General features: G+C 50.0%; 1 protein-coding gene across 1 annotated transcript; it reads left to right on the forward strand.

Annotated features, from left to right (window-relative positions):
• Nucleotides 1–9,723: 9,723 nt before the first annotated feature.
• Nucleotides 9,724–16,301, forward strand: LOC130266324 (maestro heat-like repeat-containing protein family member 7). The gene is made up of 15 exons (XM_056515629.1): nucleotides 9,724–11,150; nucleotides 11,498–11,562; nucleotides 11,707–11,823; nucleotides 12,009–12,157; nucleotides 12,482–12,629; nucleotides 12,874–13,061; nucleotides 13,151–13,288; nucleotides 13,565–13,679; nucleotides 13,852–13,992; nucleotides 14,186–14,362; nucleotides 14,496–14,651; nucleotides 14,811–14,912; nucleotides 15,276–15,378; nucleotides 15,640–15,696; nucleotides 15,986–16,301. The coding sequence occupies exons 1-15, from the start codon at nucleotides 11,015–11,017 to the stop codon at nucleotides 16,180–16,182; spliced, it is 1,989 nt and encodes a 662-aa protein (XP_056371604.1). The 5' UTR covers nucleotides 9,724–11,014; the 3' UTR covers nucleotides 16,183–16,301.
• Nucleotides 16,302–25,824: the final 9,523 nt, after the last annotated feature.

Here is a 25,824-nt window from a genome sequence, read left to right on the forward strand (position 1 = left end):
TTATATTATTAAAGTATACAGATCTATTAAATGGATAGACATAACTATAGACATACAAATACACCTATATAAATCTATAAACATAACTACATAGATAATTACAACTATACATATCCATAAATATGACTATTGACAGGGGGATTTCACCTGCCTGATGGCCACAGGCCCTCCCTCTGTCTCTTCCTGCCACACAGGGCAGCCCTCCTGGAAAGGTTGATCAGATGGGATCTGGGAAGCAAAGGGAACACGGAGTCAGTCTTGACCCTTGGGCGTGTTTCCCTTGGGCACCGTCCTTCTGTCAGGGAATGTTCAAGATGGCCTGAAAGGCAGATTCTCACTTGGAATTTGAAGCCTGATCTTTAGAGAACAGGGACCTCTCTAAATGCTCAAAACAGTGTAAAGCATTGAAGTATCTTGATAAAGTCTCAGCTCTCGCAGTGCAAATGGCACCCGTGAGAGCTTGAAACACAGACTGTCCCAGCCCCCACAGAGAAGCCCAGCCTTGTTCTTTCTCTGTGCTGACAGAGAGACCTTAGGTCTCACTAATCTGGGGTCATTCAGGCTTCTCCTTTCATTACTGGATTTGCAGTTTTCAACTGCTTGGCCTCTGATCTCCTGTTCCTTGTTTTTCTTGTGTCTCATAACATTTACCAGCAGACTGCTACTACATTTAGTCAGTGATCTGGACTTCTACCCTGACTTTCTGCTTTTTTTTCCCCTCCATTCCTTCATGAGTTGCTCACTCTGGCCTCCCCTGTAACCTTGCAGCAAACTTATCCATGGACCTCAGCAGAAAATTGGGACACCAGACTTGGTGACACTGCTCCCACGAGGTCAGCTTTATTCCCTGCTCTCTTGCCATAGCACAGGACTCAGTGTCAGAGCCTCTGGAGAAGCGTGGAGGGCAGAGCTCGGGGAGGTTTTGTCAGTGCAGGACCTGAACTAAAGGCACTGGGAAGCACCAACTCTGCAGACAAGAACTCAACTCTTCTGATCTCCCTTCCTGCCAGAGGCAGGCTCAGAGCAGCTGTCTCACACCTCTCTAAACCCATGGGGGCTCTGTCCTTACCAGGCTCCTCACGCTCTGGGGAACTGTTCCCACAGCTCTCGGTGTTACATGAAGCTTCTGCTGCTGCTGCTGCCCTGTTCAGATCATCCTCTACTGAACACTCAGGGGCAACATTAACATTCCCCTTGAAAGAGAAACAGAAAGAAAGAAATCCAGAGATCACTCACTGTTTTCTTGGAACTGTAACAGGGATACAGGAACTCTCCTTCTCCACTCCCAAAGGACATGGAGCACAGGGGGAGAACACTGCCCACACAGGTCACATGACAAGCATTTTTAACTCAGGATTTGGGTGGCCAAGAGGAAACTGAAGCTCTTACAAAATGTCCCTTGAGGCAAAATGCGGAAAACCAGAAGACACCAAGTGAGAGGACGTGCCCTCATGTTCTCACCCTTGCTGATGCCACAAGCTGCAAGAAATCAGCCAGCAGAAAGCCAGGGGCCCTCCTTGTTGACAACACGGCTGTCAGCAAAGGGCAGAGCTCGCTCCCAGCACTGCCCAGGGCTGTGTGCTGCACACCCACACGAAAAGCACACATTTCATTTCTGCCTGGGAATCTCACCCAGCCGCTCACACAATCCATTACCAGGTGGTGGCTTTTTGGAGCCCTCTGCTGCTGCCCCATGTGTATGACTCAGGAAAATTTTAGGAGCCTAGGATATTTCCAGGATGACATTTTCCACTGCCAAAAATCTGTAAATTTGAACTGCAAAAAAAAAAAACAAACCCAACCCATCTCTTCGGCAATAGCCTGTCTATCAGTATCCTAAAAAATTCTAAAGATGGTTCAGAAATTGAAAAGTTTTTTGTTTTGTATGAAATAAAATGCTTTCCAAAACTGCTATGTGTAAGTTTACAGAAGACAAAAGACATTCTACTTGCGAATTAAATATTAGTAAATCCAAGAAATCCCACTCCCAAACTTGAGCCTGCCCTTCCTCAGTCATGAATGTACTGCAGCCAGTGGGGTCAGCACACCAATAGAAAGAGAGGCATTCTTTGGCAAAAATGTATAATAACTGCTAAAAGGCCTTTGCAACACTTCAGGCACGTCTGGGAAGAATTAAGAGAAACAGGATTCCTCATCCAAAGACTGAATCTGTCAAACAAAGGACAGAAAGCTGCAGCTCCAGCCCATCCCCGGACACGGCTCTGGGAGCGCCTGCACGCACGGCACGGCTCACACAGCAGCAGCAGCTGCAGCCCAGCCCTCGCTTTGCCTTGGCCTTCCAGCACAAAAGAGGCAGAGCCCACATCTGCTCCTGGAACTGAGGCACCTCTCACATGCCCCTCCCTGCACGGGACACTTGGCCTGCAGTGGCATTCTCCAAACACTCTTCTTTCCCATCAAGCAAAGCCTGTTACAACCTACAAAGCATCACCATAAATGCTCCTGCGTGAGGCATTCTTCCCAGGAAAAGGAGTAACCAAAAGTGGCCAACACAGGCTCACATCTTTCATTCTCACTAAAGGGGGGAGACTTTTTCACCCCTATTCATTTAGAGCTCTTACATTACCAAGAATAATGAGGTGACTCTGTAAAAATGAAAGAAATTGACTTGAACATCCCTTTGCTTCTCAGCCATGTAACACGGTTCAAAATCTCTCAGTCCAGGCTCTTTTATTCCCATCTGTTCTGGGTTGGTGTTATGTCTGCTCCTCTCCCGCCCGCACACCTCGCTGTCTGCATGGAGCTGCCGCCGGTGCCCTTTCTCCCCCCCAGGGGGGGTGGTGCCCTGGGGGCTGTGCTGCTTGGCTTGCTGCTGCTGCCCCGGCTGCTGCTGCTGCTGCTGCTTGCTGCCCGCTTGCTGCTACCCCGGCACTGCCCTGGCTGCTGTTGCCTTCCCCTCCCCCTTCTCTCCTACAGCTCCAAGATCTGTACCGGCTCCGGACAGGACCTGGACACCAGAGACTGCCTCCGGAGCCTGCCAAAGATGCTTCTCACCCTTCCCAGCAGCGATTGTCTCTCACTTCGGTGAAAACATTTTTTGTCATCTGGGATTGTACTTTCCTGTTGCTGGGAAGTGTTTTTTCTTGTGTTTGTTAATAAACAAGTTTTTTCCACTTTTCCCCCCGAGTAAAATTCTCTCCGATCCCAGTGGGGGGGAGGAATTGTGAGGGGGTTTATTCTGGGGAGCTCCATTGGAGGCTTTCCCCCAGTTTTGTCCTAAACTTGTACACCATCCAGTGGGGTTGCCTGAGCAGAGGGAGACCTTTGAGGCAGAGATCTCCTGATCACTCGAATCATTTTTTCTATTTCTTGGGTTAATGATGATTCGGCGGGGCCGAGCGCGGCAGAGCCGGGGCTGCGGGCCCAGCGCGGGCGGGGCGGCTGCCGGGGCTGGCCGGGCACCGCGGGCAGCGCGGGGCAGCTGCAAACCCTTCCTTGTGCCTCTGCCTGCAGCCATCCTTCTGCCTCTGCTCCGCGGCCTAACCCCAAAGCCTCTGGACAAGCGCAGGAACTCTCAGAAAGGGCTCCGAACTGAGGAATCCCGTGGGAAACTCTTCCTCTCTGTCCAGTGAAAGCAAAATCACTCCGTGTTCTGCATAGCTGAAGAGAGGAAAAAAATGTTGGATTGGGTAGGTTCACGGTTTTGATTGGATTTCAAACAGAGTTTCCCACTTGAAAGCAGACAAGGTCAAATGGGAGAAGGGGAAATGAAAAGAGAGAATTGAAGACATTCTTTTTGCCCTTTTTCCTCCCAACTGGATGGTTCTTTCTCTCTGTCCCTGCCTGTCTTCAGCAAATTTGACACTTTTCTCATTCTTTAGAGATAGAAGCAGCAGCAGGAAGGGGCAGCAATTTTGTCAGCATTTTCATCAGAGCTACGTCCTTCTGTCTGGAAGGATGTTGCTTTACCCGAGGGATTAATGGCTTACAGTGATAGTGAACTCACACTGGTGTCTTCACCAAGAGATTTTGCTTTCTTCTTTCCTCAGAAGTATTTATGCTCTTTTTTTTTTTCCCCCATTCAGGGGAGAGTTACAATGTGAAATCCCTCCCACAGCCAAGTCTTTTCAATGGAAAGCAACAAAAGTGATCTTGCAATGCTCTGTTTAGTATCACTTGTTCTTTTTTATTTTAAATTTTCTTCTGAACTGGAAACAGTTTCCAGAGCAGGAAAAAAATAGACCTATTTCTTCCATCTCTTTTAATTCCTGCCCTTTTTTAATGTTTTTACCTGGTTTAACCATGAGGGCTCGTGTGAGTATATTTGGTGATACGGCAGAAGCTCACCCCACACACACAGTGGATATTTCCTTACATCCAGCTTGTCCTGAGATCTGGCTGACCCTGCCTTCTCTTGCCTCCTTCCAGCTCCCTTTGGGAGGAGCCCAGCCCTGTCCCTTCAGTCCTTTCCCTGTGGGTGACATACTGACACAAGGATTGTTGGTCTCATCACATCCTGGAGCAGTCTTTTGGAGTGAGTGTTTTCAAGATGCCCTGTCACCTTTGCCTCTGTGCGCTGGCTTTCTCAGAAAAACTGAAACCCACTACATATAAAATGTCTTCCCATTTCATCTTAAATAGCTTAAAACAGAACCTAAAATAGGAATGCTCTGCCTCGGTGGGATGGTGTTTGTCTTTCTTTAAAGACAGTGTAAGAAACCTCACAGAAATTATCCCAGCAACTGAATTATAATGAAATTTGTAATGAATAGGCCAAAAGGAGAAGACAGGAGTTCAGAAAAGAAGGCACATCTTTCTCCATGTTTCGTGGCCCTTATTTCCCACATGTCTGTCTACGTGCTGCTTCATCAAGAAAAGCCTTTTTTTAAGGCCTCCTTTGTAATCTCTGTGAGTCATGAGACACACACGAATACTGGCCCTGTGGCCTACTGGAGATGAGGAAGCAGGTGTTTGAAAAGTGGATTGTCCATTGGAATGCTTAGTCAAACCTGTGCTGTAGTTAGGGTTGCATTGACTTTTCCACAGTACTCTGTGGCTAAGAATGAGAAATTACTGTTGGCTGTGTTTGAAGGATATTGAAACTTAAAAAGAAACATGTTTATCTTGTATCATGACTCTTCCCCAACTTTCTATGGTACTTGTATAATTTAGTGTCAGTTGCAAACAGCACAAGGTAAATGATGGATATTATATTTCAGTCTTTGGGCTAACAGTTGGTTTAAAATGAACAACAGAAAAGGATTTTAATTTAATTTTTAGAAAGGAAGATCCTTAAAATTGTGGTATATGCTTTTAGATTAAGGTTTTCTTTCCTAAGAATGACTTCTTTCTCCTTTAGAATATTTTGTAAAGAGCAGAACTCAATGTACAGGCCTGATCAATTGAAGTACTATTGTTCCGTATCTTTCTTTTTTCCCTACATGGCATTGTAACTTTTGAATCACAATTGTTACAACTTTGAAAATGCAATTCTAGTGTTTTTCTGCTGATGAATACTTAGGAGTTATAAGTGAAAGAACAGACAGTTTTGAAAGTGAAATAAGCTTTATGTGAATATATTTTTTTCACCAGTCGCCTGGTATTGCATGCAACTGGGGCAACATTAAACCAGTCTGTGCTCCCTTATTTTTGAGAAAAGTTTAGAAATTATTCATCTTTTCAGTATGTCTGCGATATATTGGTGTGTGTTTCAGCTGAAACTCTCCTGTGTGCCCTACTGCTAGTAAGATGTCCCTGCAGTGTTTTATCCTGTCCCTCTGTAGCTGAGCTCAGCCACTGGACATGTAGAGGAGCTGAAATCCTCACTGTCATTAGAACTGTGCAAGGCAGGGATGGCCCAGCTCCTGCAGGAAAGGAACACAGCACTGGCATCAACCACACCCCTGGATCCCAGCCACCGGCACCTGACTGCAGCTCATCAGCTTGGTAAAGTACCAAGGAACAGCCAAGGGTTTGGTGTGCAATTCCAGCTGCAGTCGGAGAAAAAACACATCCTAAACTTCCTGGCATCATTCATTTCGAACTGTGCATGTACCATCCCAAATTCCATGGAATAACTGCCGTCCGGCCATTGGTAGTTTGGACATCTCCCGTTTCCCTCCCAATTCCCACGGAATTGCAGCATCCCGGGTATTAGGAATTGAGAATTCTCCAGATGCGCTCCCAATTACCCATGGAAAAATGGCGCTATGGATGTCAGGAGTTTAGAATCCCCCATAGCCTTGTCAAATTCCGATCACATTCCCATGGAAAAACTACATTCCAGGTGTCCAGAATTGAGAATCATCCAATTCCACTCCCATACACCCATGGAATAATGGCATTCTGGGTGCCGGGAATTTGGAATCCCCCATAAGGCTTCCCAAACTTCCACCCAATTCCCAAGGAATAGCAACATTCCAGGTGCCAGGAATTGAGAATCCTCCAGCCTTCCTCCCAAATTCTCACCAAAACCACAAAATTACAGCATTCTGGGCATTGGGAATTTGGAATCCTCCAATGCCGCAGCCAAATTCCCATGGAATAACAGCATTCTGGCTGGCAGGAATTGACAATCCTCCAGTTGCCCTCCCAATTTCCCATGCAATAATGGCATCCCGGGTATTGAGAATGTACAATACCCCCGTTCCTTTCCCAAATTCCCACTAGAACCCCAAAGAATAACAGCATTCCAGGTGTCAGGAATTTTGAACCCTTCAGGTCCCCACATAATTTCCCATGGAAGAATGGCAATCCAGGCAGCGAAAATTTTGAATCCTCCTGCTTCCCTCTCAGATTCCCACCAAAATTATGGAATTACAGCATTCCCGGTGTCAGGAATTCAGAATTCTCAAGATTCTCACAAAATTTTCCATGGAATGACAGTCTTCCGGGCATGAGGCATTTGGAATCCTCCTCTTCCCCTGCCAAATTCCCATGGAATTCCGGCATCCCGGGCATTGGGAATTTAGAATTCTTCAGTTCCCCAACCAAATTCCCAGGGAATAACAGCATTCCAGGTGTCAGCAATTCAGAATCCTCCAGCTGCCCTCCCAATATCCCATGGCATTCCGGGTGTTGGGAATTTAGAATCCCACATAAGGCTTCTAAACATCCCACCCAATTCCCAAGGAACAGCAATATTCCAGCTGTGAGGAATACAGAATCTTCCAGACCCCCTCCCGAATTCCCACCAAAACCATGGAATTACAGCATTCTGGGCATTGGGAATTTGGAATCCTCCATTTCCCCTCCTTAATTCCCATGGAATTATGGCATTCCAGGTGTTCAAAATTTTGTATTGTCCATATGCTCTCCCAAATTCCCACAGAAGAAAAGCCTTCCAGGCATGGGGAATTTAAAATCCTCCAGTTCCACTCCCAAGTATCTATGGAATTACAGCATTGGGATTTTAGAATTATCCAGCTTCCCTCCCTAATTCTTCAGGGATAACAGAATTCTGGGTGTCAGGAATTTGGAATCCTCCACCTCTGCACCTAAATCCATATGGATTAACAGCATCCTGGGTGTCAGGAATTGAGAATACTCTAGTTCCCCTCCCAGTTTCCCATGGAATAATGGCATTTCAGGTGTCGGGGCTTTAGAATCCTTCAGACACCCTCCCCAGTTCCCACCATTATCCCAAGTAATAACTACATTACAGGTGTCAGGAATTTAGAAGACTCCCATTCCCCACACAAATTCCCTTGGAATTATGGCATTCCCGGTTTTTGGAATTTTTAACCTTCCAGTTCTCCTCATAAATTCCCATGGAATAATGGCCATCCGGGCAGTGTGAATTTTGAATCCTCCTGCTTCCCTCCCAGATTTCCTGTGTTCTTCCCAGATTCCCACTAAGTCTATGGAATTACAGCATTCCTAGCACTGGGAATTTAGAATCCTCCAGGCCTTCTCCCAAATTTCCACTAAAACCATGGAATTACCACATGCCCATTATTGGGAATTAGGAATCCTCCAGTTCTCCTGCCAACTTTCATGGAATAACCACATTTCAACTTTTGGGAATTTCAAATACTCCAGTTCCTCTCCCAAATTCCCACCAAAACCATGGAATAAGGGCATTCCAGGCATTGGGAATTTGGAATCCTCCAGGTTGCCTCCCAAATTCCCATAGAATAGCAGCATTCCATGCATTGGGATTTTCAAATCTTCCATATGCCCTCTAAAAATCCCACCAAAACCTTGGAATTACAGCAATCAAGGGGTAGGGAATTTAGAATCCTCCACTTCCCCTCCCTAATTCCCATGGAATCCTCCAATTCCTGTCCCATACTCCCATGGAATGTAGGCATTTCAGGTGTTGGGAATTTGGAGTCCCCCCCTATGCCCTCCCAAATTCCCATCAAATTCTCATGGAATAACTGCATTCCAGGTTTCAGGAATTCCTACTCCTCCAGTTCCTGTCCGAAAATCCCATGGAATAATGATATTCTGGGTGTTGGGAATCTTGAATCCTCCAGTTCCCGCCATATACTCTCATGGAATCATGGCATTCCAGGTGTAAGGAATTTAGAATACCCCATAAGGAGTCCCAAAATCCTACAAAATTCCCTAGGAATAGCAGCATTCTAGGTGTCAGGAATTGAGATTTCTCCAACGCCTCTCCCAAATTCCCACCACAACCATGGAATTACAGCGTTCTCGGCAATGGGAATTTGGAATTCTCCAGTTCCCCTCCCAATTTTCCATGGCCTTGTGGGAATGGAATAGCAATTACCAGGTAACTGGACTGGCCGAGTTACCATGGGATACCTTCTCCCTCAGTTACAGGTTACAAATCAAACCAATGAATTGACAGGTAGCATGCAAGGACTGTGGAAGAACAGACCCACCAAGGAAACACCAATAACTCACAGGTGTGAGACAGCACCAGGCTTCACAGATCTGTTAGGGCGTTGCTCCCAAATTTAGGAATTGCACAACTGCAAGAGGCCATTTCAAGCATCTCAGCCAAAATAGAATTGACTGCTAATTCAACAGCAGATGCTTTAAGAAAACTACAAACTGAAATAAACTCACTAAAAGAAGTAGTCTTTCAAAACCACATGGTGCTAGATATGGTAAGAGCCAAATGAGAGGAGTTTGTATTCCAATTTATACCAGTTGTTGTACTTCTATAGATCAGTCAGAGCAAAAGCTAACCACTGACTATTTGAGCAGACAATCCTATAGAGCAGGCCCAGGAAGCAGGGGTGGAAAGTTCAAGCCCGAGGAAGACTTAGGAGCCTTCATCCAAAATGACCAGCAGGAGGCTGAGGACCACCTCGTGCAGAAACCATGCATGTGTTGCAAGGGCTCACATTGTCATGTCATTAGAAAATATGCTGCAATATGAAAGATAGGAAAAAATGATTTGCACATTAAGTAAAAAACGTATACAAGCTGGTGCTGTGAAAGAATGGACAAGTGGTTTTGTTGTGGAGCAATGCCCCTCACTCCGGGTATCAAATAAACAAATACCTGCCCCATAGGCCTTATACTATGGAGTACTACTGGTTTCTTGCCTAGTTTTTGGGCATCAGAATGCAGTGGATTTCAGCATCATCCCGCCCAGAAAAGAATTTTGTCCAAGCCTGCATCCCTATTTCAGACTGTACAGGAACACTGTGGACTTCTTACCACTCTACCTGGAACTGTGCAACAGTGCACAAGTGCAACTGTGCACAAGTTCAGCTATTACAGCCCTGCATTGAGAGACTTTAATTCATCTAGGAAGTGATTCCAATGGCCTTGTGTGCAATCCTTGCTTGGTATCTTTAGTCATAATTTGTATCCCGGGAATGTTGGAATTCATTTGGCTTTTCCAACATGTGCTTGCTGATGTTTGTCTTTGGAAATGGAGGAAGAGATCATTGGAAGCTTTATTTATTGCAGCGCTTGAAGTTCCCTGTTAGTGGCTTTCCACTGCCATGTTCAGCAGGCAAAAAGTTCTCTTTGTATATGAGCTACCAGCACCAGACACGCAGCAACTGGAGCACTGAACATCAGAGACTGGGCTGATGTTTTTGTTAGAACACAAGGAAACATGATAGTGCCTCTGTACTATCTAGTTGTACTGGGAAACTCAGCTGCTGATTGTGTTCTGGGGCTCCTGCCAATCCCTCCCATGAAAGAAATTATTTCAGGACTAACAGCTTCTGCCTTCTGACAGATACCAAGAGTTGCCAGCAGTTGCTCCAGGTGCTCCTGCCAACATCCCTGTGGCAAGGAGCACAGCCCCCAGTGCATGTGGGCTTTGGCTCCCTCTGGCACAGAAGCACCCCAGGGTACAGGTCACTGGGGCAGGAGCCGGGCACCAGCGCTGCCAGGGCTCGGCGGGTGGCAGGTCTGCTTGGGCAGGGACTCTGCCACACCTGCTGATTTCAGTGCTCACAGGGCCCAGGGGTCAAAGCAGCATCTGTGCCCTTGCCCACACGTTCCTTGTCTGTGTCACAGCCGCGGGTTCAGGACGGCCACCAGGCGGGATGTGTCCCAAGGAGGCCGAGCCAGCTCCGTGCAAGGCCCCACGCCCTTCCCGCTGCAGCTGCATCGGCAGCCCTGGGGACTCCTTCTGTTGCCCTGAGCCCACAGAGCAGGGCAGCGTTTGCTGATGGTTTGAGCCTTTCCTAAATTCCTGTCGGGCTGTCTTAGACACTTGGGGTGAGGGATTCCTTCCAACCTGGGTCACTTTGGCTGGGCTGGGAGCAGCCCCAGGGCTGGTGGCAGTGTGTGCAAGGGCCGTTAGTGACACGGTGCAGCATGGTCACCATGGCATGGAACAGGTCAGGGTGTCAACGGACCCTTTGTGACATGTGGTGATATAGAACCTGGCGGTGACACGGCCACGCCACAGTGCTCGGAGCACGCGACGGGACAGGACGGGACAGAGCGGTGCCGTGAGGAGCCCCCGCACAGCGCACTCGATCCTGCCTGACCCGGAGCTTTTCTGAGTGTCACTCCTGCAGCTGACTTTGCAGCCAGACTGCGGGACTGTCTGCCTCACAGCTTTCTGGAGGAATCTCTCTAGAAGGTGACCTAGAGGCCAGACTCCAGCATGGCAGGCAGATTTCTCAGTGTCCTCAGGACCCTCAAACCTCTCAAACTCTTTAGAAGAATAATAAGGAGAGGAGCTAGAGTTCACACAGCTCAACAGCCTGAAGAGCCAGAGCCATCTCAGCCAATGCAGGATGGTGAGTGGCAGAGCTGGGCCACAGGGCTGACGGCTCCTGCCAGCACAGCCATATCCCATCCCATCCCATCCCATCCCATCCCATCCCATCCCATCCCATCCCATCCCATCCCATCCCATCCCATCCCATCCCATCCCATCCCATCCCATCCCATCCCATCCCATCCCATCCCCTGGGGACATGCCCAGGGACAGGATGGAAGAGGGGCTGCGCAGACACCCCGCACTGCCCGTGCTCCATCCCCTGGGGCATCCCGGGCTGTCCCTGCCTGGGGAGCGCAGGGCTGGGCTGTGTTCTCCGGCCTCTCCCGCAGCCCCTCAGCTCTGGCTGCGCTCGCTCTTTGCCAGGTGCAGCCATGGACCAGACACAGGAGCAGGAACCCACCGGTGGCCTCTTTCCCAGCACAGCGCAGGTACCTGCAGCCATCCCCACCTGGGCTGGGCCTGCTGTCACTGCTCAGCCCAGCACAGCACATGGAGCACTCCATGGAACATCCCTCTCTTCCTGCCCTTCGTTCTCCTGCCGCACTTGTAAATTCATCAAATGCATTTGGCAGGAAGAGACCAGCACCATGGGCGCTGCGTCCATGGACAATTGTAACTGCGACACCACCAACACCAGTGCAGCCCTGCTGGATAGGCCTGAAGAAGAAGGTTTACCCAGTCCAAAGAAAGTAAGCAGCCTGTGGCAAGGGTTTGATCCCTCCAGGAATTGTTTGGCCTCCCAAGCCACTGGGGCCTGCTGGTCCCTGTAAGCCTTTGAGGCCACCACAGTGTGGTGGGAAGAGAAGCACTTCTCTGGGGAAGCTGGGGACATTACTGCCTCTGGCAGCTTTCCAAGTCTCCCCGTGCCTTTCAGGTGCCTGCCATGGTGAGCTACATCCACCACTGCCTCATGGCCAATGAGTCTGATGAGCACAGGCTGGACAGGACCCTGCTGGATCTCACTGAGGCACAGCCCACTGATGTGGTGATGGCTCTCCTGAATGTGGCCCCATCGTGTGACAGGTATGGGGCCCACCTGGCCAGAGGGCTCAGGGCTCACCAGCCCATCACCCTGTACAGACTGTTCCAGGTCTGTCTGACCAACAGAGAGTTCCAGGGCCCTCTGGCTGCTCCCTTTCCCTGCCCTGGCATGTCAGCCCCCGAGCCTGCTGCCATGCTCCCTCCCTGCCCCTCAGGAGCCTGTCCCCACAGGGCTGGGCTGTCTGGGTGCTGCCAGCAAGGGGCAATGGGCAGAGGCAGAGCTGGCAGTCAGCTCAGGTCCCTGCTGCTGCCCAGTCCATGGTGCAGTGTCTTAGACCGCCCTGAGACAGAGCTCTGACCCCACAGAGCTGCCGAGACTATGTGGAAGACCATCTTGTGCTCGAGCAGGACTGCAGTGTCAGTGCAGCTGAGACTCCTGGATGTGCTGGAGAACTGGCCAGAGCACAGCACGTGCACCTCCGATGGGGACACAACGAGAGTCTTTGCCCTGGCTGTGAGTTTCTGGAACTGGCCTTTGCTCACCCCCAAGGCCGCCACTCCAGCAGCTCTCCATCCTCCTTCCCCCACTGCATCTCCCAGCCTCAGGTGCTGGGCTGAATCCTGGCCTAGGGGCAGTTTCAGGGGCACCAGGCCCGGCGCTCCCCCTGCGTCTCCCCGGCCTCTCCCTGCCACGCTCGGGCCCTGCCGCACGGACACCTCGGCACTGAGCGCTGCCTCAGGGTGTTTGTCCTTTGCAGGCAACTGTGGTGATGTGGAAGATCCTCCAGGTGCCTGATATCCCACATGTAGTGATGAAGTCTTTACCCCACGTATTTGTCCACCTGCTCTTTCAAGTGCTCTTCAGCACTCTGGATACACCCATGGAGGTCAATAAATTTTGGAAGGAATGCCAGAAGCAACACGGCCTTGCTGCCAGCCCCAACAGGTTCTCCGTCCCAGTCCTTCTGTCCCTGCCATGTCCCCAGGGAAGGAGCCAGTGCTCCCAGCATGACCTGAGCTTTGATTTGCACACAGGTTTGCAGTGCAGACCCTGAAGTCCCTGCTCTGCCAAATGCAGGGTGAGCGTGTGGTGATGGCAGTGGGGCGCAAGTGTGGCTGGGACACCCTGCTGTGTGCTGACACCCACCACTATGCCGTGGGTTTGCTGGCCAGGTGAGACTCCCTGCTCTCCACTGCCCCTGGCATTTTTGCTCTGTTCCTCGGGTCCCCCACACAGTGCCCGTGGACGTGGGCCAGAGGGCCTTGTGACTGAGGGACTGCCAAGCAGACTGGAAAAGGCTGGGAGAGGAGAGTGGCCACAGGGAGCTGCTTCCCAAATGGCCCAGGCCCCCTTGCAGGATGGTGGGGAAAGCCCAGATCTCTGGGAATCAGTCCTGGGAAAGGTTTGTGCCCCTGGCTCACAGTCTTGATTACTTTTACTCCTGCCAGGGAGATGTCCTGTGTCTCTCCACCACTGTGCTCCCGGATCTTTCGTCACCTTGTCCAGCTTCTCAGCACACAGCAGCCACGCTGGGATCTGCCTGCCCTGGCATTCATTGTGGAGGTGAGCCTGATGGCCAGCGCTGCCTCGCTGAGCTGCCTCCCAGCTCTCTGTCCTCTCGAAGCCACAGCTGTCTGGGACGGTGCCCGTGCCCTGTGCTGCTCTCTGGGCCCAGCCCTGTGCGGTTCTGGGCTCTTGCTGGCCGGGTCCCCTGCCACTGCCCTGTGCCTTTCAGGTCCTCAAGTACCAGAAATTGAGTGGAAGCAGCGGTAAACTCGTCCTAAAGATCTTGTCACGGCACCTGCAGAGCGAGTGCAGGGAGAAGCGCTACCTGGCACTCAGGGCCGTCCTCAAGCTCACTGATCATCCCTCGCTGGTGAGAAGGGGGCAGTGCCTCAAGCTGTGCTGGGGAAAGCAGCCCCTTGTGCTGGCTGGGATTCGGGTGCTGGGGCAGCTGCTCCCAGCTCTCCTGCCTCCCGGTTCAGCTGCCTGAGTGCTTCGGGACAGGCCTTTGGCCTCCGAGGCCTGTTGCAGCAGGGTGGGGTTTCACAGACTTGTGTTCCACACAGGCAAGAAGAATGTGCAGCCTGTCTGAAAGGCTTGCGAAGCTCTTGTGGGAACCAGACGAGGAGATAGTTAGCATGACAGTGATGGCCCTGAGTTTTATCGTGGTCGAAAATGACAAGCTGATAGCCAGCCCCATCACCCTGCAGCTGGCTGAGGCGATCCTGCCACTCTTTGACCACGTAAGGCTCTGTGACCCCAGCCATGGCTACTGGGAGCAGCCCAAACACTTTGTGCCCTGTGGATTTGCAGGCCAGTGCACAGCTGAGCCCCAGGCATCCGATGCTGAGTTCTTTTATTCTTCCTTTCATGCAGGATTCTAGCCAGGTGCAGCAGATGTCCATACTGCTCTTCCAAGCACTCGTCACTATTCTTCTGGAAAAAGAAGAAAAGGTGCTGATGACACAAGTGCAGCAGAGCCTGCTTCCACTCTTCATCCACTGCCATGATAAGAATTGGCGTGTGGCACAGGTGAGGACTCGTGGGCTGCCCGTGTCCCCCTGGGAGGGGGCTCGGCTGCCTCCTGCCCTGGCACCCCCAGGGCTGCAGCCTCCTCCAGGCCTTGGCACAGGGACGCGGGTCCTGTGCCCTGAACTGCGGTGCCATCTCCACATCTCTGCTGCTCTCCAGGCATCTTGGGAAACGCTGCATTGTGCAGCCACATTTCTGGAGAGGACCCATCTTAAAGAACTGTTGAAGAGGAAGAAGCTGTGGAAGTTTGCCGAGTGCCTGGTAAGGACGGCCTGGAAGCGCCAGGCTCAGGCTGGAGCAGCCCCCTGAGCGCGGCGCTCACTGTGTGCGCTTGGCAGCTGTGGCCCTGCCCAGTGCTGCACGCAGCGGCCGCACGGGCTCTCTCCAGGCTCCTGCGGCCCCGAGCCGGGGGCCCACGGAGCCCCGGCCCAGCGGGGCTGCGGGGCGGGGCGGCACCGCGGCTCCCCGGGCACAGCCGGCCCTGTGCCCCTGCAGAGCCCGGCCCAGCGGCTGCTGGCCGCGCCTCAGCGCTGTGCGGGCAGGGGAGGCCGGGGCCGGGCGCGGGCAGCGCCTGGCAAAGGGGCAGAGCCCGCCCCGAGCCTTCCCTCCCGCCGCTCTCCGCAGCTGGCAGAGGACAGGAGCCGAGCGGCCGAGCACCTGCGCCAGGCCCTGCCGTACCTGCGGAGCCCACAGGAGCCCCTGCGAGACGCGGCCATCAGGTTCATCGGTGAGCCCGGGCTCCCTCCCCGCCCCGCCGCAGCTCGGCCCCAGCCCCGCCTGCTGCCCCGGCAGCTTCTGCCATCCGGGCCCGGCGCCGTGGAGCCCCGGCTGCCCTCGGGGCTGCTGCCGCCCTCTCGCAGCCGTGCCTTGGGCGGCAGCATGCGGCAAGGGCCCGGGCTGAGGCCTGCCGGCCACGAGGGCGAGTGGCCACAGGGCTGGCAGGGAGCTGTGCCGCTGGGCAGAGCCGTGACAAGGTCTGTGTTCCCAGGGATGGCCGGGTGGTGCCTGAGAGGGCAGGAGGAAGAGCTGCAGATCATCTGTGAGGGTGAGTGAGGGCAGCGGGCTGTCAGCGGGGCTGGCAGGAGGAGCTGCAGGCCCTGCCCCGGCTGCGGAGGGCTCTGCTCCCTGTGCGGACGGGGGGCGGCGTGGGCAGAGCACACGGAGATTTCAGGGGCACGGGGGGATTCGTGGCCAGCAGCTTCGTGCTGATCCCGGTGAGTCCCTGCTCCCTCCTGGCCATGGCTGGAGCAGGATGGAATGGCCCTGGCACGGGAGTCTCCTCGGCTCCCTGCAGATCTGGGAACTGACCGTGGCTCTGTTCCTTTCACTTCCAGCACTTGAATACATGGGAGATGACAGCAGCCCTGCCAGTTACAAACGCTTCCTGCTGAAACAGCGTCCATACAGGGGCTTCCTACTCCTCATATTGAAAGCTGCAAGATCGATAACGTGGGGCGTGCAAGAGACGGCATCATCTGTGCGGCAGTGCCTGGCTGTGTTGTGGGAGCTCTGCCAAGAGCTGATCTTGTAGGCTTTGCCTGCTGGGGCCACCTGAAACAGCGAGGCAGCTGGAATTTTCTTTTCTTTATGTTTGTTCTCCTTTATGTTTTACTTATTATAGAAATATAGGATGTGTTGCAGTAGACAGACTCCCAGGAGCTTTCTTTTGCTGCCCAGGATCTGCAGGACATTGGGGAAGAGGGGGAGAAGGGTGCTTGTGCTCAGCAAGCTGCCCAGGCATGCAGTGGTGCAGGGGAAATGGCCAGAAGCCCCTTGGCCTTTGGTGGTTGTGCTGAAGCCTTTGTGCTGGCGACAGAGCGGGTGGGCAGGGGCCGGAGCTGCGGGGATCCCTGTGAGACGGTGCCTGGAGATGGCCACGGCCCCTGTCCCAGCCAGGAACTACCATCAGTGTCCTCCTGCCAGGGTGTTCCTGGCTGGATTGCTGAGGGCTCCGTGGTGCCTCTTGCTCGGGCTCCTCTGGAGCTCCTGTGGGGCTGCAGCGCTGCTGCTGGGCAGGGTGGCCGGGCTGGGGGAGATCCTGAGGGTACAGGGTGCTGGGAGGCCATGAAGGGATGAGGGGCTGTGGAGGCCCTGATGGGACAAGGCAGTGGGAAGGAATGAGGGGGATGTGTGAGGGAGTGGGTGCCTGTCCCACCTCGAGGGTCTCTCTAGGCGTGAGACCTCCTCAGAGAGGACATACAGGTGGTCAGGAGTCTGGCTTCTCTCGGAGTTCCCAGCAAGAAAGCTTCTTGAGACGACCTTGTGTTGTTGCAAGGCTATTTATTTATCTTATCTTCTGAAAGGTTTCAATCAGCCCGACACAGGTCCGCTCTGCAAGGCGACCATCACAGAACTGCCCCCAGGCGGGCTGTGCCAAATCTTTTATACCTAAAACTACGTATACAATGTTTACAGACCTTTTCCAATGCCATGCAATCTCTTTACAATGTCCAGTTCTTTCCCCATCCAATCTGTGGTTCCCAGGATGCCTCCCCAACATGGATGACATGAAGAAGAAGGAAGAAGAAGCCCACCACACCCAGGTTCCTCCATCTTGACCACATGGCCCTTAATATAAACAATCTAAAAACCTACTTATTCTACATTCTAATATTCTAATTTACACTCTGCTAGCTTTCATGTTCTGCAATTCTTCCCTCAGTGTTGGCCAACTCTCCCAAGGAGCTAAATCCAGCCCCTGCAGCTCTTGGGCACCATTTGGGGGTCTCAGAGGGGTCTGCCATGGGGGTTTTTGCATCCCCAAAGGAGTCAGGGAAATACCCTGGACTCCCACAGGTGCCAGGAGGCTGCAAGGGGACAGGAGGCACCTGAGGGGCTGGGGCGGTGGGAGGCCCTGAGGAATTGGGTGTCAGAGGCCATAAGCAGCCCCTGGGCAGCCGCCTTGTTCCTGATACCTGCCTGCCCCACGCTTGCAGCAGAAGCCTCAGCAGGAGGGTGGGGACAGTGCTGAGGTGTCCCTCGCCCTGGCTGGCTGGGGACAAGGAGGGCAAGGCTCCCATGCGGGGGGATGGGACAAGGTTCGCTCTTTGTCGATGCCCAAGGCATGTCACTGTGGTTTGTTCAGATACATTGCCTGCCTTTAGGCAAGCATTTCTGGTACCTTCAGAAACCTTACACTGACGCCTGCTAGTGTTACAAAGGATACTTACATTACTAAAGTATTCTGGGTACCTCAGCCCATAAAAGGACGTAGTTGTGCTCTCAGGATTCCATGCATATCTGGGTCACCAACACGTGGTCATGGAATTGGGAACGATATACACCCATGTGATTATTATGTTCCTGGCTACCCCTGCAACTTGATTAGATGGCCTGGGATATCCCAAGAGTGAAATTCAATTCTCAAAAGCACATCCTCCATGAGATCTGTTCCATGTACCAAGCTCACTACCAGTATGCTTTAATATTGGAGTTGCACAAAAATTTGCAGTTAGAAACAAGATTTGTTGGGTGGGAATCCTGGTGGGCTCGGTTACTATATCTCTACATGATGATGGTCTTCTCACCTATGTATCACAAAGAAGGGGACTATCTTGCACTAGGTTATAGTCTCCCATTTTAATTTGCATAATGCAAAAATCCTGATAAGAATCACATGAAAATAAAAGCATACACTGCTTGTTAGAAAGATCACAGATGCACATGGTCACTGTAATAATCTCCTTTACAGGAGGTTTGTGAGTTTCAAATTTACAAGCCATAGAGATATTCCTTTGAAGCTGGACAACAAAGGCAGGCAAGGAGTCAGGTTTTCCTCAATCTTCAACTGCTCGTCATTAATCCTTATAAGAGTGTAAAGTGGTGTTACCTTTTCAATCCCTTTTAGCCCATTAGGTCCTGAATATTTTTGAGATCCACCAGGATCTTGCAGGCCAAGGAGATCTTGATGGTAATGACAGTTGTCTGCTGTGGCTTGGATTCCAATTAGATGTATCAGGAAGATGATGACCATGTGAAACACATCTTGGTTTCTCCTGCTCTTTCTGAGGTCTTGTTTTGGACTGCACTTGCCTTTTACAGAAGTCTTTTGATTCTGGAATAAGGTATCCAAGAGGTTAATGCTTTCAGCTTTAAAGGCTGTATAAGTGATTAAAAGTACTAAATAGAGTTCTTTCCATTTTGGCAGTTTCCCTCGGGGATTTTTTGTATATCTGGTCTCCATGCTGGAATTGTGCGCAGGAGCAACCTCTTGCTCTTGTGCTTGAAATGTGTTGATTACCTTGCTGCAGCTCTTGTGTTAGTTGGACAACACAGTCCTGGAGATACCCGTCCCCAGCTTGTACAGTATCTTCCCCTTGATAGTTATGCTTATCTGGTATTCTATGCAGTATTCCAAAGGCATTCAGCTTTTCTTTTTTTCTTGGTCATACTCAAATCCATAATAAAGCCAAAGGTAGGGCCCGAGGCCAAGGTGTGTTGGCCTCTTGTCCAGTTTTGACTGTCTGTTGTTGTATCAGATAATTCATCTTTTCCACCTGGCTGCTGGCCTGGGGCCAATACAGCATGTGCAGGTGCCAGTTGATTTGGAGATTGTTGCAAAATTGCAGTGCAATATTTGCTAGGAAATGTGGTACTCGATGGGAGAAGATGTCTAAAAGCACTGTGAACAGGGGCCTTATGTTGTTGAACAAAATGTTGACAACTTCTTTGGCTTTATTTGTTTGAATTGGGAATGCCTCAGGTCCCACTGAGAAGGTATCAGTTAATACTGAAAGGTGTTTATACTCTCCTTTTCTTGGCAATTCAGGAAAGTCATTTTGCCAGTGTAGTCCACGATATTGTCCCTTGTCTATTGTGCCAAGTTCAAAGCTGGTCCTAGTTTGTGGATTGCTTCTGAGACATTATTTAACACCCTTGGGTTACCTGCTTTACACTAGAGTACAGCTTGCATCTTACTGTTGTCCTTATCAAATAATTATGTAATGCATCCCCTTCCCAATGTATACGATTATGTCCATCTTTAATTAATTTTCATAATGATTTTTTTAGGCATAACTATCTTTCCCTGAGGCACTGCAAAAACATTATGGTTTCGCTCTGCTTGCAAATCCTTTGCTAATTCTACATCTTTCTGAGCATATGATATATATCATGGTCATATTGTTCCTCACCTTTGGGAATTACTGCCTGAGTCTCAGAATGGCTTTGTTCTGCTACTCTTTTTGCAGCCTGGTCAGCCAACCTGTTACCTCTTTTGGGGTCTATTTCTCCTTTCTGAATTCCTTTGCAGTGCATAATTGCAACCTCTTGAGGTAGTAGCACTGCCTCCAGCAATTGTAAGATTTCCTCACAATGCTTTATCTGCTTTCCTTGAGCTCTCAACAATCCTTTTTCTTTCCAAACTGCTTCATGGGCATGTATTACTCTGAAGGCATACTTGCAATCTGTTCATCAATTGCTGCTTTTTCCTCAAGCTGGTCAGAGGGCACAGGTTAAAGTGATTATCTCTGCCTTCTGAGCTGACTCGTAGAGGTAGGGCTTCTATCCCCTATTGCTCCATGCTAATCATATATCCTGATTTTGCTTGATCTTACAAAGCCATTCCCATCTGTGTACCAACATTCTGCTCCTGGAATTGGGATTTCTTTAAGATCTGGGTGGCTGGAATAAAGGGGACTTAATGGTTTTGATAGTTATGTTCCAAAGGTTCCTCGTCTCTCAGGTAAGTAGCCAGGAATGGCTGTTTGATTAACTAGAGAAGAGATTACTTCTGTAATTCCATGTTGTTGCACCAAAACTGCAAGATATTTAAGGAATCCTGAGGGTGAAAGCCAACGCCCACCCTTTTTGCTCAAGGACTGCTGCCACTGAAAGTGAGATAAACACAGTTATTTATTGACCTAGAGTGAATTTCCAGGCTTCTTGGGCATTTGAAACAAGAGCAGCAACTGCTCACATACAGTTAGGCCATCCCCTACTTACCTCACCCAGTTGTTTTGAAAAGTGTGCTGCTGCTATCTTGTATGGCCAATTGTTTCAGCCAGTGCTCCTAATGCCATCCCTGGCCTCTCAAAAGAGAAAAGCTAAAACGTTCTGAGACATGTGGCAGGCCCAGAGCAGGTGCTCTTTTCAATTCCCCCTTCAGCTCTTGAAAGGCTTTCTTACCTTTGGACGTCCATTCCAGGTCTCTGGGGTTGTTTTTGAACAGCTGGTACAGTGGCTTAAGCAGCAGCCCACAGTTAACACCACAGTTAATACAGCCTCCAGTCATTCCCAGAAAGATTCTCAATTCTTTGGCATTAGTAGGTTCTGGGGTCCAGTGTATGGTTCCTTTGCGTTCCTGTCTTAGTCCCTGCTGCCCTTGGGATATTTTGTATCCTGGGTAAGTGACTCCTTGTTTGATTCCTTGAGCTTGATTTCTGGATACAACCACTTAGTCCCAAGTCATTTCATAGGCTTACTGTCCATTCCAAACAGTCTTTTTTCCTTTCAGTGACTATAAGTAGGTCATCTACCTATTGTAACACAATTCCTTTTGTGGACAGAAACACAATTCCAATGTTGTGGAAAATTTGGCTTACCCAATTTTCAAGGTCCTTAGAAAACTGTTTTCCAAATATGGCTGGACTATTCTTGAATTATTGTGATCATACAGTCCAGGTAAGTTGAGTTCTCCTTCCAGTCTCTGGGCTTGTCCATTCAAAGGCAAACAGGTTTTGGCTGCCAGGGTCCAAGGGTGTACACAAGAAAGCATCCTCGAGATCTGACACGGTAAACCATCCGTATTCATTATTAATTTGGCTGGCAAGGCATATGGATTTGCAACCACCTGGCTTGAGATCTCCAGCTATTTTGTTAAGAGCCTGTTGGGATTGAACCAGACTGTAGTTCAAGCCATCAGGCTTTCATACAGGTAACATGGGTGCATTATATTCAGATTTACAGATTCCAGTAACAACCCAAATTTTACAAAATTGTCTATGATAGGCTTAACACTTTTCATGTTTTCCACCTGAAGTGGATATTGTTTAATTCTTTCTGGTCGTGTTCCAGGTTTAAGTTTAATGATTACAGGTTGTGCTGTTCTGATCTTACCAGGTGTCAAATCCACCCAAACTCTTGGATTAAAAACTTCTTCTGGTGCTTCTTCTGTTTTGGACAATCTGTAATGAGAGCCAGATTTAGAACATTATAATTCTTTGTCATTGACTTTGATCTGAACTCCACCAAGGGTAAAGTTCATTTCAGCCTATAATTTCTTCGACAAATCCCTTCCTATGAGGGGTTTTGGGGCCATAGGCATAAATAGAAACTCATGTATTCCTACATTTTTTCCCAGTTTATAAGATTGTGGTTTGAAAAAGGATACCTTCTGCTGTTGACTTGTGGCTCCAATAACATTCACAACTTTACCAGGATCAGTTTCTCCCAACTTTACATTTAATACAGAATGTGTTGCACCCGTATTCCCCAGACATTTCATTTTCCTCATCTTTTCCCCCAATTCTCTTTTGACGAGAGGATTTTCTGGGGGAATGTCCTCCAGTCAGCCCTTGTATTGACTCAGTTCTGCAACCACCTTGGGTTTGAGTTGTGGGCAGTCTCTCCTCCAATGCCCTTCTTTCTTACTACAGGCACACTGAGTGGTGCAGAGTTTAGGACAGGTCTCTGCCCACCCTGGTCATTTCTTTGTCCTGAGCAGGGGTTTCTCCAGTTGCTTATCCTCTTCCTCATTATGATTTCTATGAACTTACCATGCTTCTTCTTGCACTTTTTCTATACTTGGTTTTCCCCTTTTTAATTTTTAGTTTCTACCTAATATCATTAGAGGATTGGCCCAGGAAAAGGGAAATGAGTTGGTTTTTGCCACAATCATCTGATGGGTCTAGAGCAGTATGTTACACATGGCTTCCCATAATTAGTTCCAAAATTCAGTCAGGGTTTTAAGAGGCCCTTGTTTCACTTCCTAAAGCACACCAAATTAGAGCCTTAGGGATACAATTTTCCAAAACTAACCCATTCCCAATACCTCAGCAGGAGTTGATAGTGACCAGATTTATTACAGTCCCAGGGAGGTTTTGTGAGAGGTTGTGCTTCTTCTGTATTTTCTCCTGCCCACAGCCTGGTTCTTCCATAATTCCGTGCAGTTTTTAATACCAACTCTTTCCCTGGTTAAAGCATCTAGCTTTACATCTGGCATCTCTATCCTCCCAGTCTGGGTCCAGGCCTTTAACAATTGCCCTGAATCTTTTGGCTACTCCTGATGGATCATCCCAGTATTGACTAGCCACAGATTTCCAGGTTTCTAAATCAGCTAATGAGAGGGGTACCTTGATTTTGATGAGACTCACTGAGGTCCTGTTGCCTCCCATAACCGTACCTGAATGACCATCTCCCAAAAAGATGGTGATCTTCCTCCCAGCCCTTGCAAAGGAGTCCAAGGAGGGACACTGAATGGTGACAATACCATGAGTTCCTTTCTGCCTTTGGTTCTATCCTGCGAGTTCTTCCTCTTTCAAGTTCTGGAGAGGAAGGGAGGCTCAAAGGCAATTTTCTCAGCAGCATTTACCAGGGATTTCGAATGCCTTCCCTTTCCTCCCTCTTCCCATGACTCAAAAGGAGCAACCAAAATCCTCCATTCCTTCCTCATTCTCTTTTTATTTTAAACACCTTTGTCCTATGGAACATGAGAACAATACCTAAGTCCTCCCTTTCCTTCTGTTTTGCAATCTTTTTCCAAAGCAAACACAAAAGAAACCCTTGGGGCCAAATTAAAACCATGCTTCTGCTGCAATTCAGGGTGATCCTTTGGATAAAAAAGACATATTCAGGTATACAGCCTCATCTCATTTTCCTTGTGTAAGAGTCCATCTAAGAGCCTCTCGTTTGTTCTGCCCAAGGACCCTCGCCTGAGGCTAAAAGAACTGCAGCTTAAAGGCGCTGGCCAGGGAAGAGAGGAATGCCAAGTGACAGTTCTCAGGTGGTGCCCATCCCAACCAGGGCCGGTCTGCTCCCTCAGGTGTGAGAACAATGAACTGGCCACGGTGCGCTGCTCCTACGCAGGCTACTTGCTGCAGCGTCCTGTTTCCACCTGCTTCTTGGAGCAACTGATCTCCACATACAATAGTCCATAAATCTTCCCCCTTTTGGCCAGTCGCCCGACGCCTTGGAAAAGACTATAAAACATACCTTCAAACTGAAGACCCCTGAGATCTCCCCGGACGGCAACGGAGATCTATTGGCTGGTTCCACGAGGATCGTCTGCCCGTCTTGGTAGCTATAATCCCAACCCCTTTTCTCTCTCTCTGTCTCTGTCTCTCTCTCTGTCTCTCTCTCTCTCTCTCTCTGTCCCTCTATCGCATTTTGTTGGCACTAAATAAAAGTGCATCTTTTGCAAAAGTAAACTGGTTTTGTCCCCTGTTGTGTCTTTTGCGCTTTGAGATCCCTAAAAGAGCCTATCAGGACTCCGCATGTGGTGTGGACCCTGACACACCCCAGGGGACGTGTGTGTCAGGACGATTATTACAGTAGTACAGTATTACAAAAACTGGTGATAAATCTTTCTTAATCCCTGCAGGCAACTTTTTGCAGTAATAATCCAGTGCATTGCTTATCTTATCCTTTTGTATTTCTTTCCTGCTTTGCACTACTGTAAATGACACTCCTTAAACTGGTGTTGGTGTCTTGGTGCTGGCCTTGCCTGCTGGCAAAACAGCAACCCGTTCCCTTCAGAGCTGGACTTGCTGGAGGCACAAGATGGCGGCCGGGGCTGAGGGGAGACACACACACGATGGTGGCCGGGGCTGAGGCACCACACACAAGATGGTGGCCAGGGCTGAGGCACCACACACGATGGTGGCCTGGGCTCAGGCACCACACACACGATGGTGGCTGGGGCTCAGGCTGTCCCTCCCACTGAGCTCTGCAGCCCCTGCTGGCCCAGCCCCGGCCCTGGAGCAGCGTGGGGCGGGCAGAATCCCCATTTCAGCCTCTGCTCAAATGGACATGAACAGACAGCCGGGGACAGACACAGTGTGGCACCTTTGGTCTGTGCACACAAACATCCACCAGGCAGTTTGTAACGTCAGCTGGCAGTATTTTGATGTCAAGGCAATTCAAATAAATGAAAAAAAGGAGGAAGGTCCAGGATTTAAATGTTTTAAAAATAAAACCTTTTTCTTTGTTTTTTGGTGGTTTTGTTTGTTTGTTTGTCCTGTTTTCTGTTTTTTTTCCCAAAGTGGGGCAAAAGCATTTCCTGTGCAGATGGACTTCATTCAGTGCTCTGTGCACAGAGAAGCCCAGAGAAGAAACAGCCTGGACTTCTGGCTTCTGCCCAGGGACATTTCCTAGCAAGAGCCCCAGCACAGGCCTCCCTCAGCTGCTCCCTGCAGGGCCAGCCTTGCCCTCAGCCTTCCCACGGAGCATCCCTGGCTGTATCCAATGGCACCAGGGCCCTGCCGCGCCTGCTCCAAAGGCCACAGCTGCCCCAGAGCCCCAGGGCTGCAGGAGGCCTGGCTGCCCTTGCCACCATCACTGCTCTGGCACAGGCTGGCAGCAATTCCCAGTGTTTGACACCACACACACACACACTTCTCCCTGCCCTGCTGCCCTGCAAACACGAGGGGGGGATGCAGCAGCGCTGCTGCAGCTGAGCCTGAGCAACTGCGCTGCAGGAAGGGAGGCCCGGCCGGGCCGAACCCACCTCGGGCTCATCTCAGCTCTGAGCCTTGGGGCCAGCAAATCCTTCTCAAACCCGTCCTTTCAAAACTGGAAAGAGTTTCACATGGCACCCCACTGCGAGTGGCAAGGTTTAATTGCTATTTTACTCACCTCAAGTAGTCTGCTTGGTTGTTTGTATCAGAGCATGTGGAGACAGTGGAAGGATCTTCTCTTTCTCCTGCAGAAAAGCAGAATTTTGACATTCTTCATCAGGAGATCTTTAAAAAGCCAAAAATTACCCACTGGATGGCCTTGTAAAAGTCCTTCAAAGCTTTCTTCTCACAGTAAATTACTCGGAAAAAGCTACAAAAATTAATAATGGGGCACACACAGCATTCTCTACAGCAGCCAGTTCCAGGCTTTAGAAAGAAGGTGAGGCCACTTTATTCTACAGATTCTGCACTACCACAGTGTAAAGCCCAGCTCAGCTTTTCTGTTTGGAAGGCATGAGGTGGCATCTGCACAGCCATTCAAGTCACACAGCAACAGATGC

This window comes from Oenanthe melanoleuca, unplaced genomic scaffold, assembly GCF_029582105.1.
Source record: "Oenanthe melanoleuca isolate GR-GAL-2019-014 unplaced genomic scaffold, OMel1.0 S016, whole genome shotgun sequence".
Taxonomy (NCBI): domain Eukaryota; kingdom Metazoa; phylum Chordata; class Aves; order Passeriformes; family Muscicapidae; genus Oenanthe; species Oenanthe melanoleuca.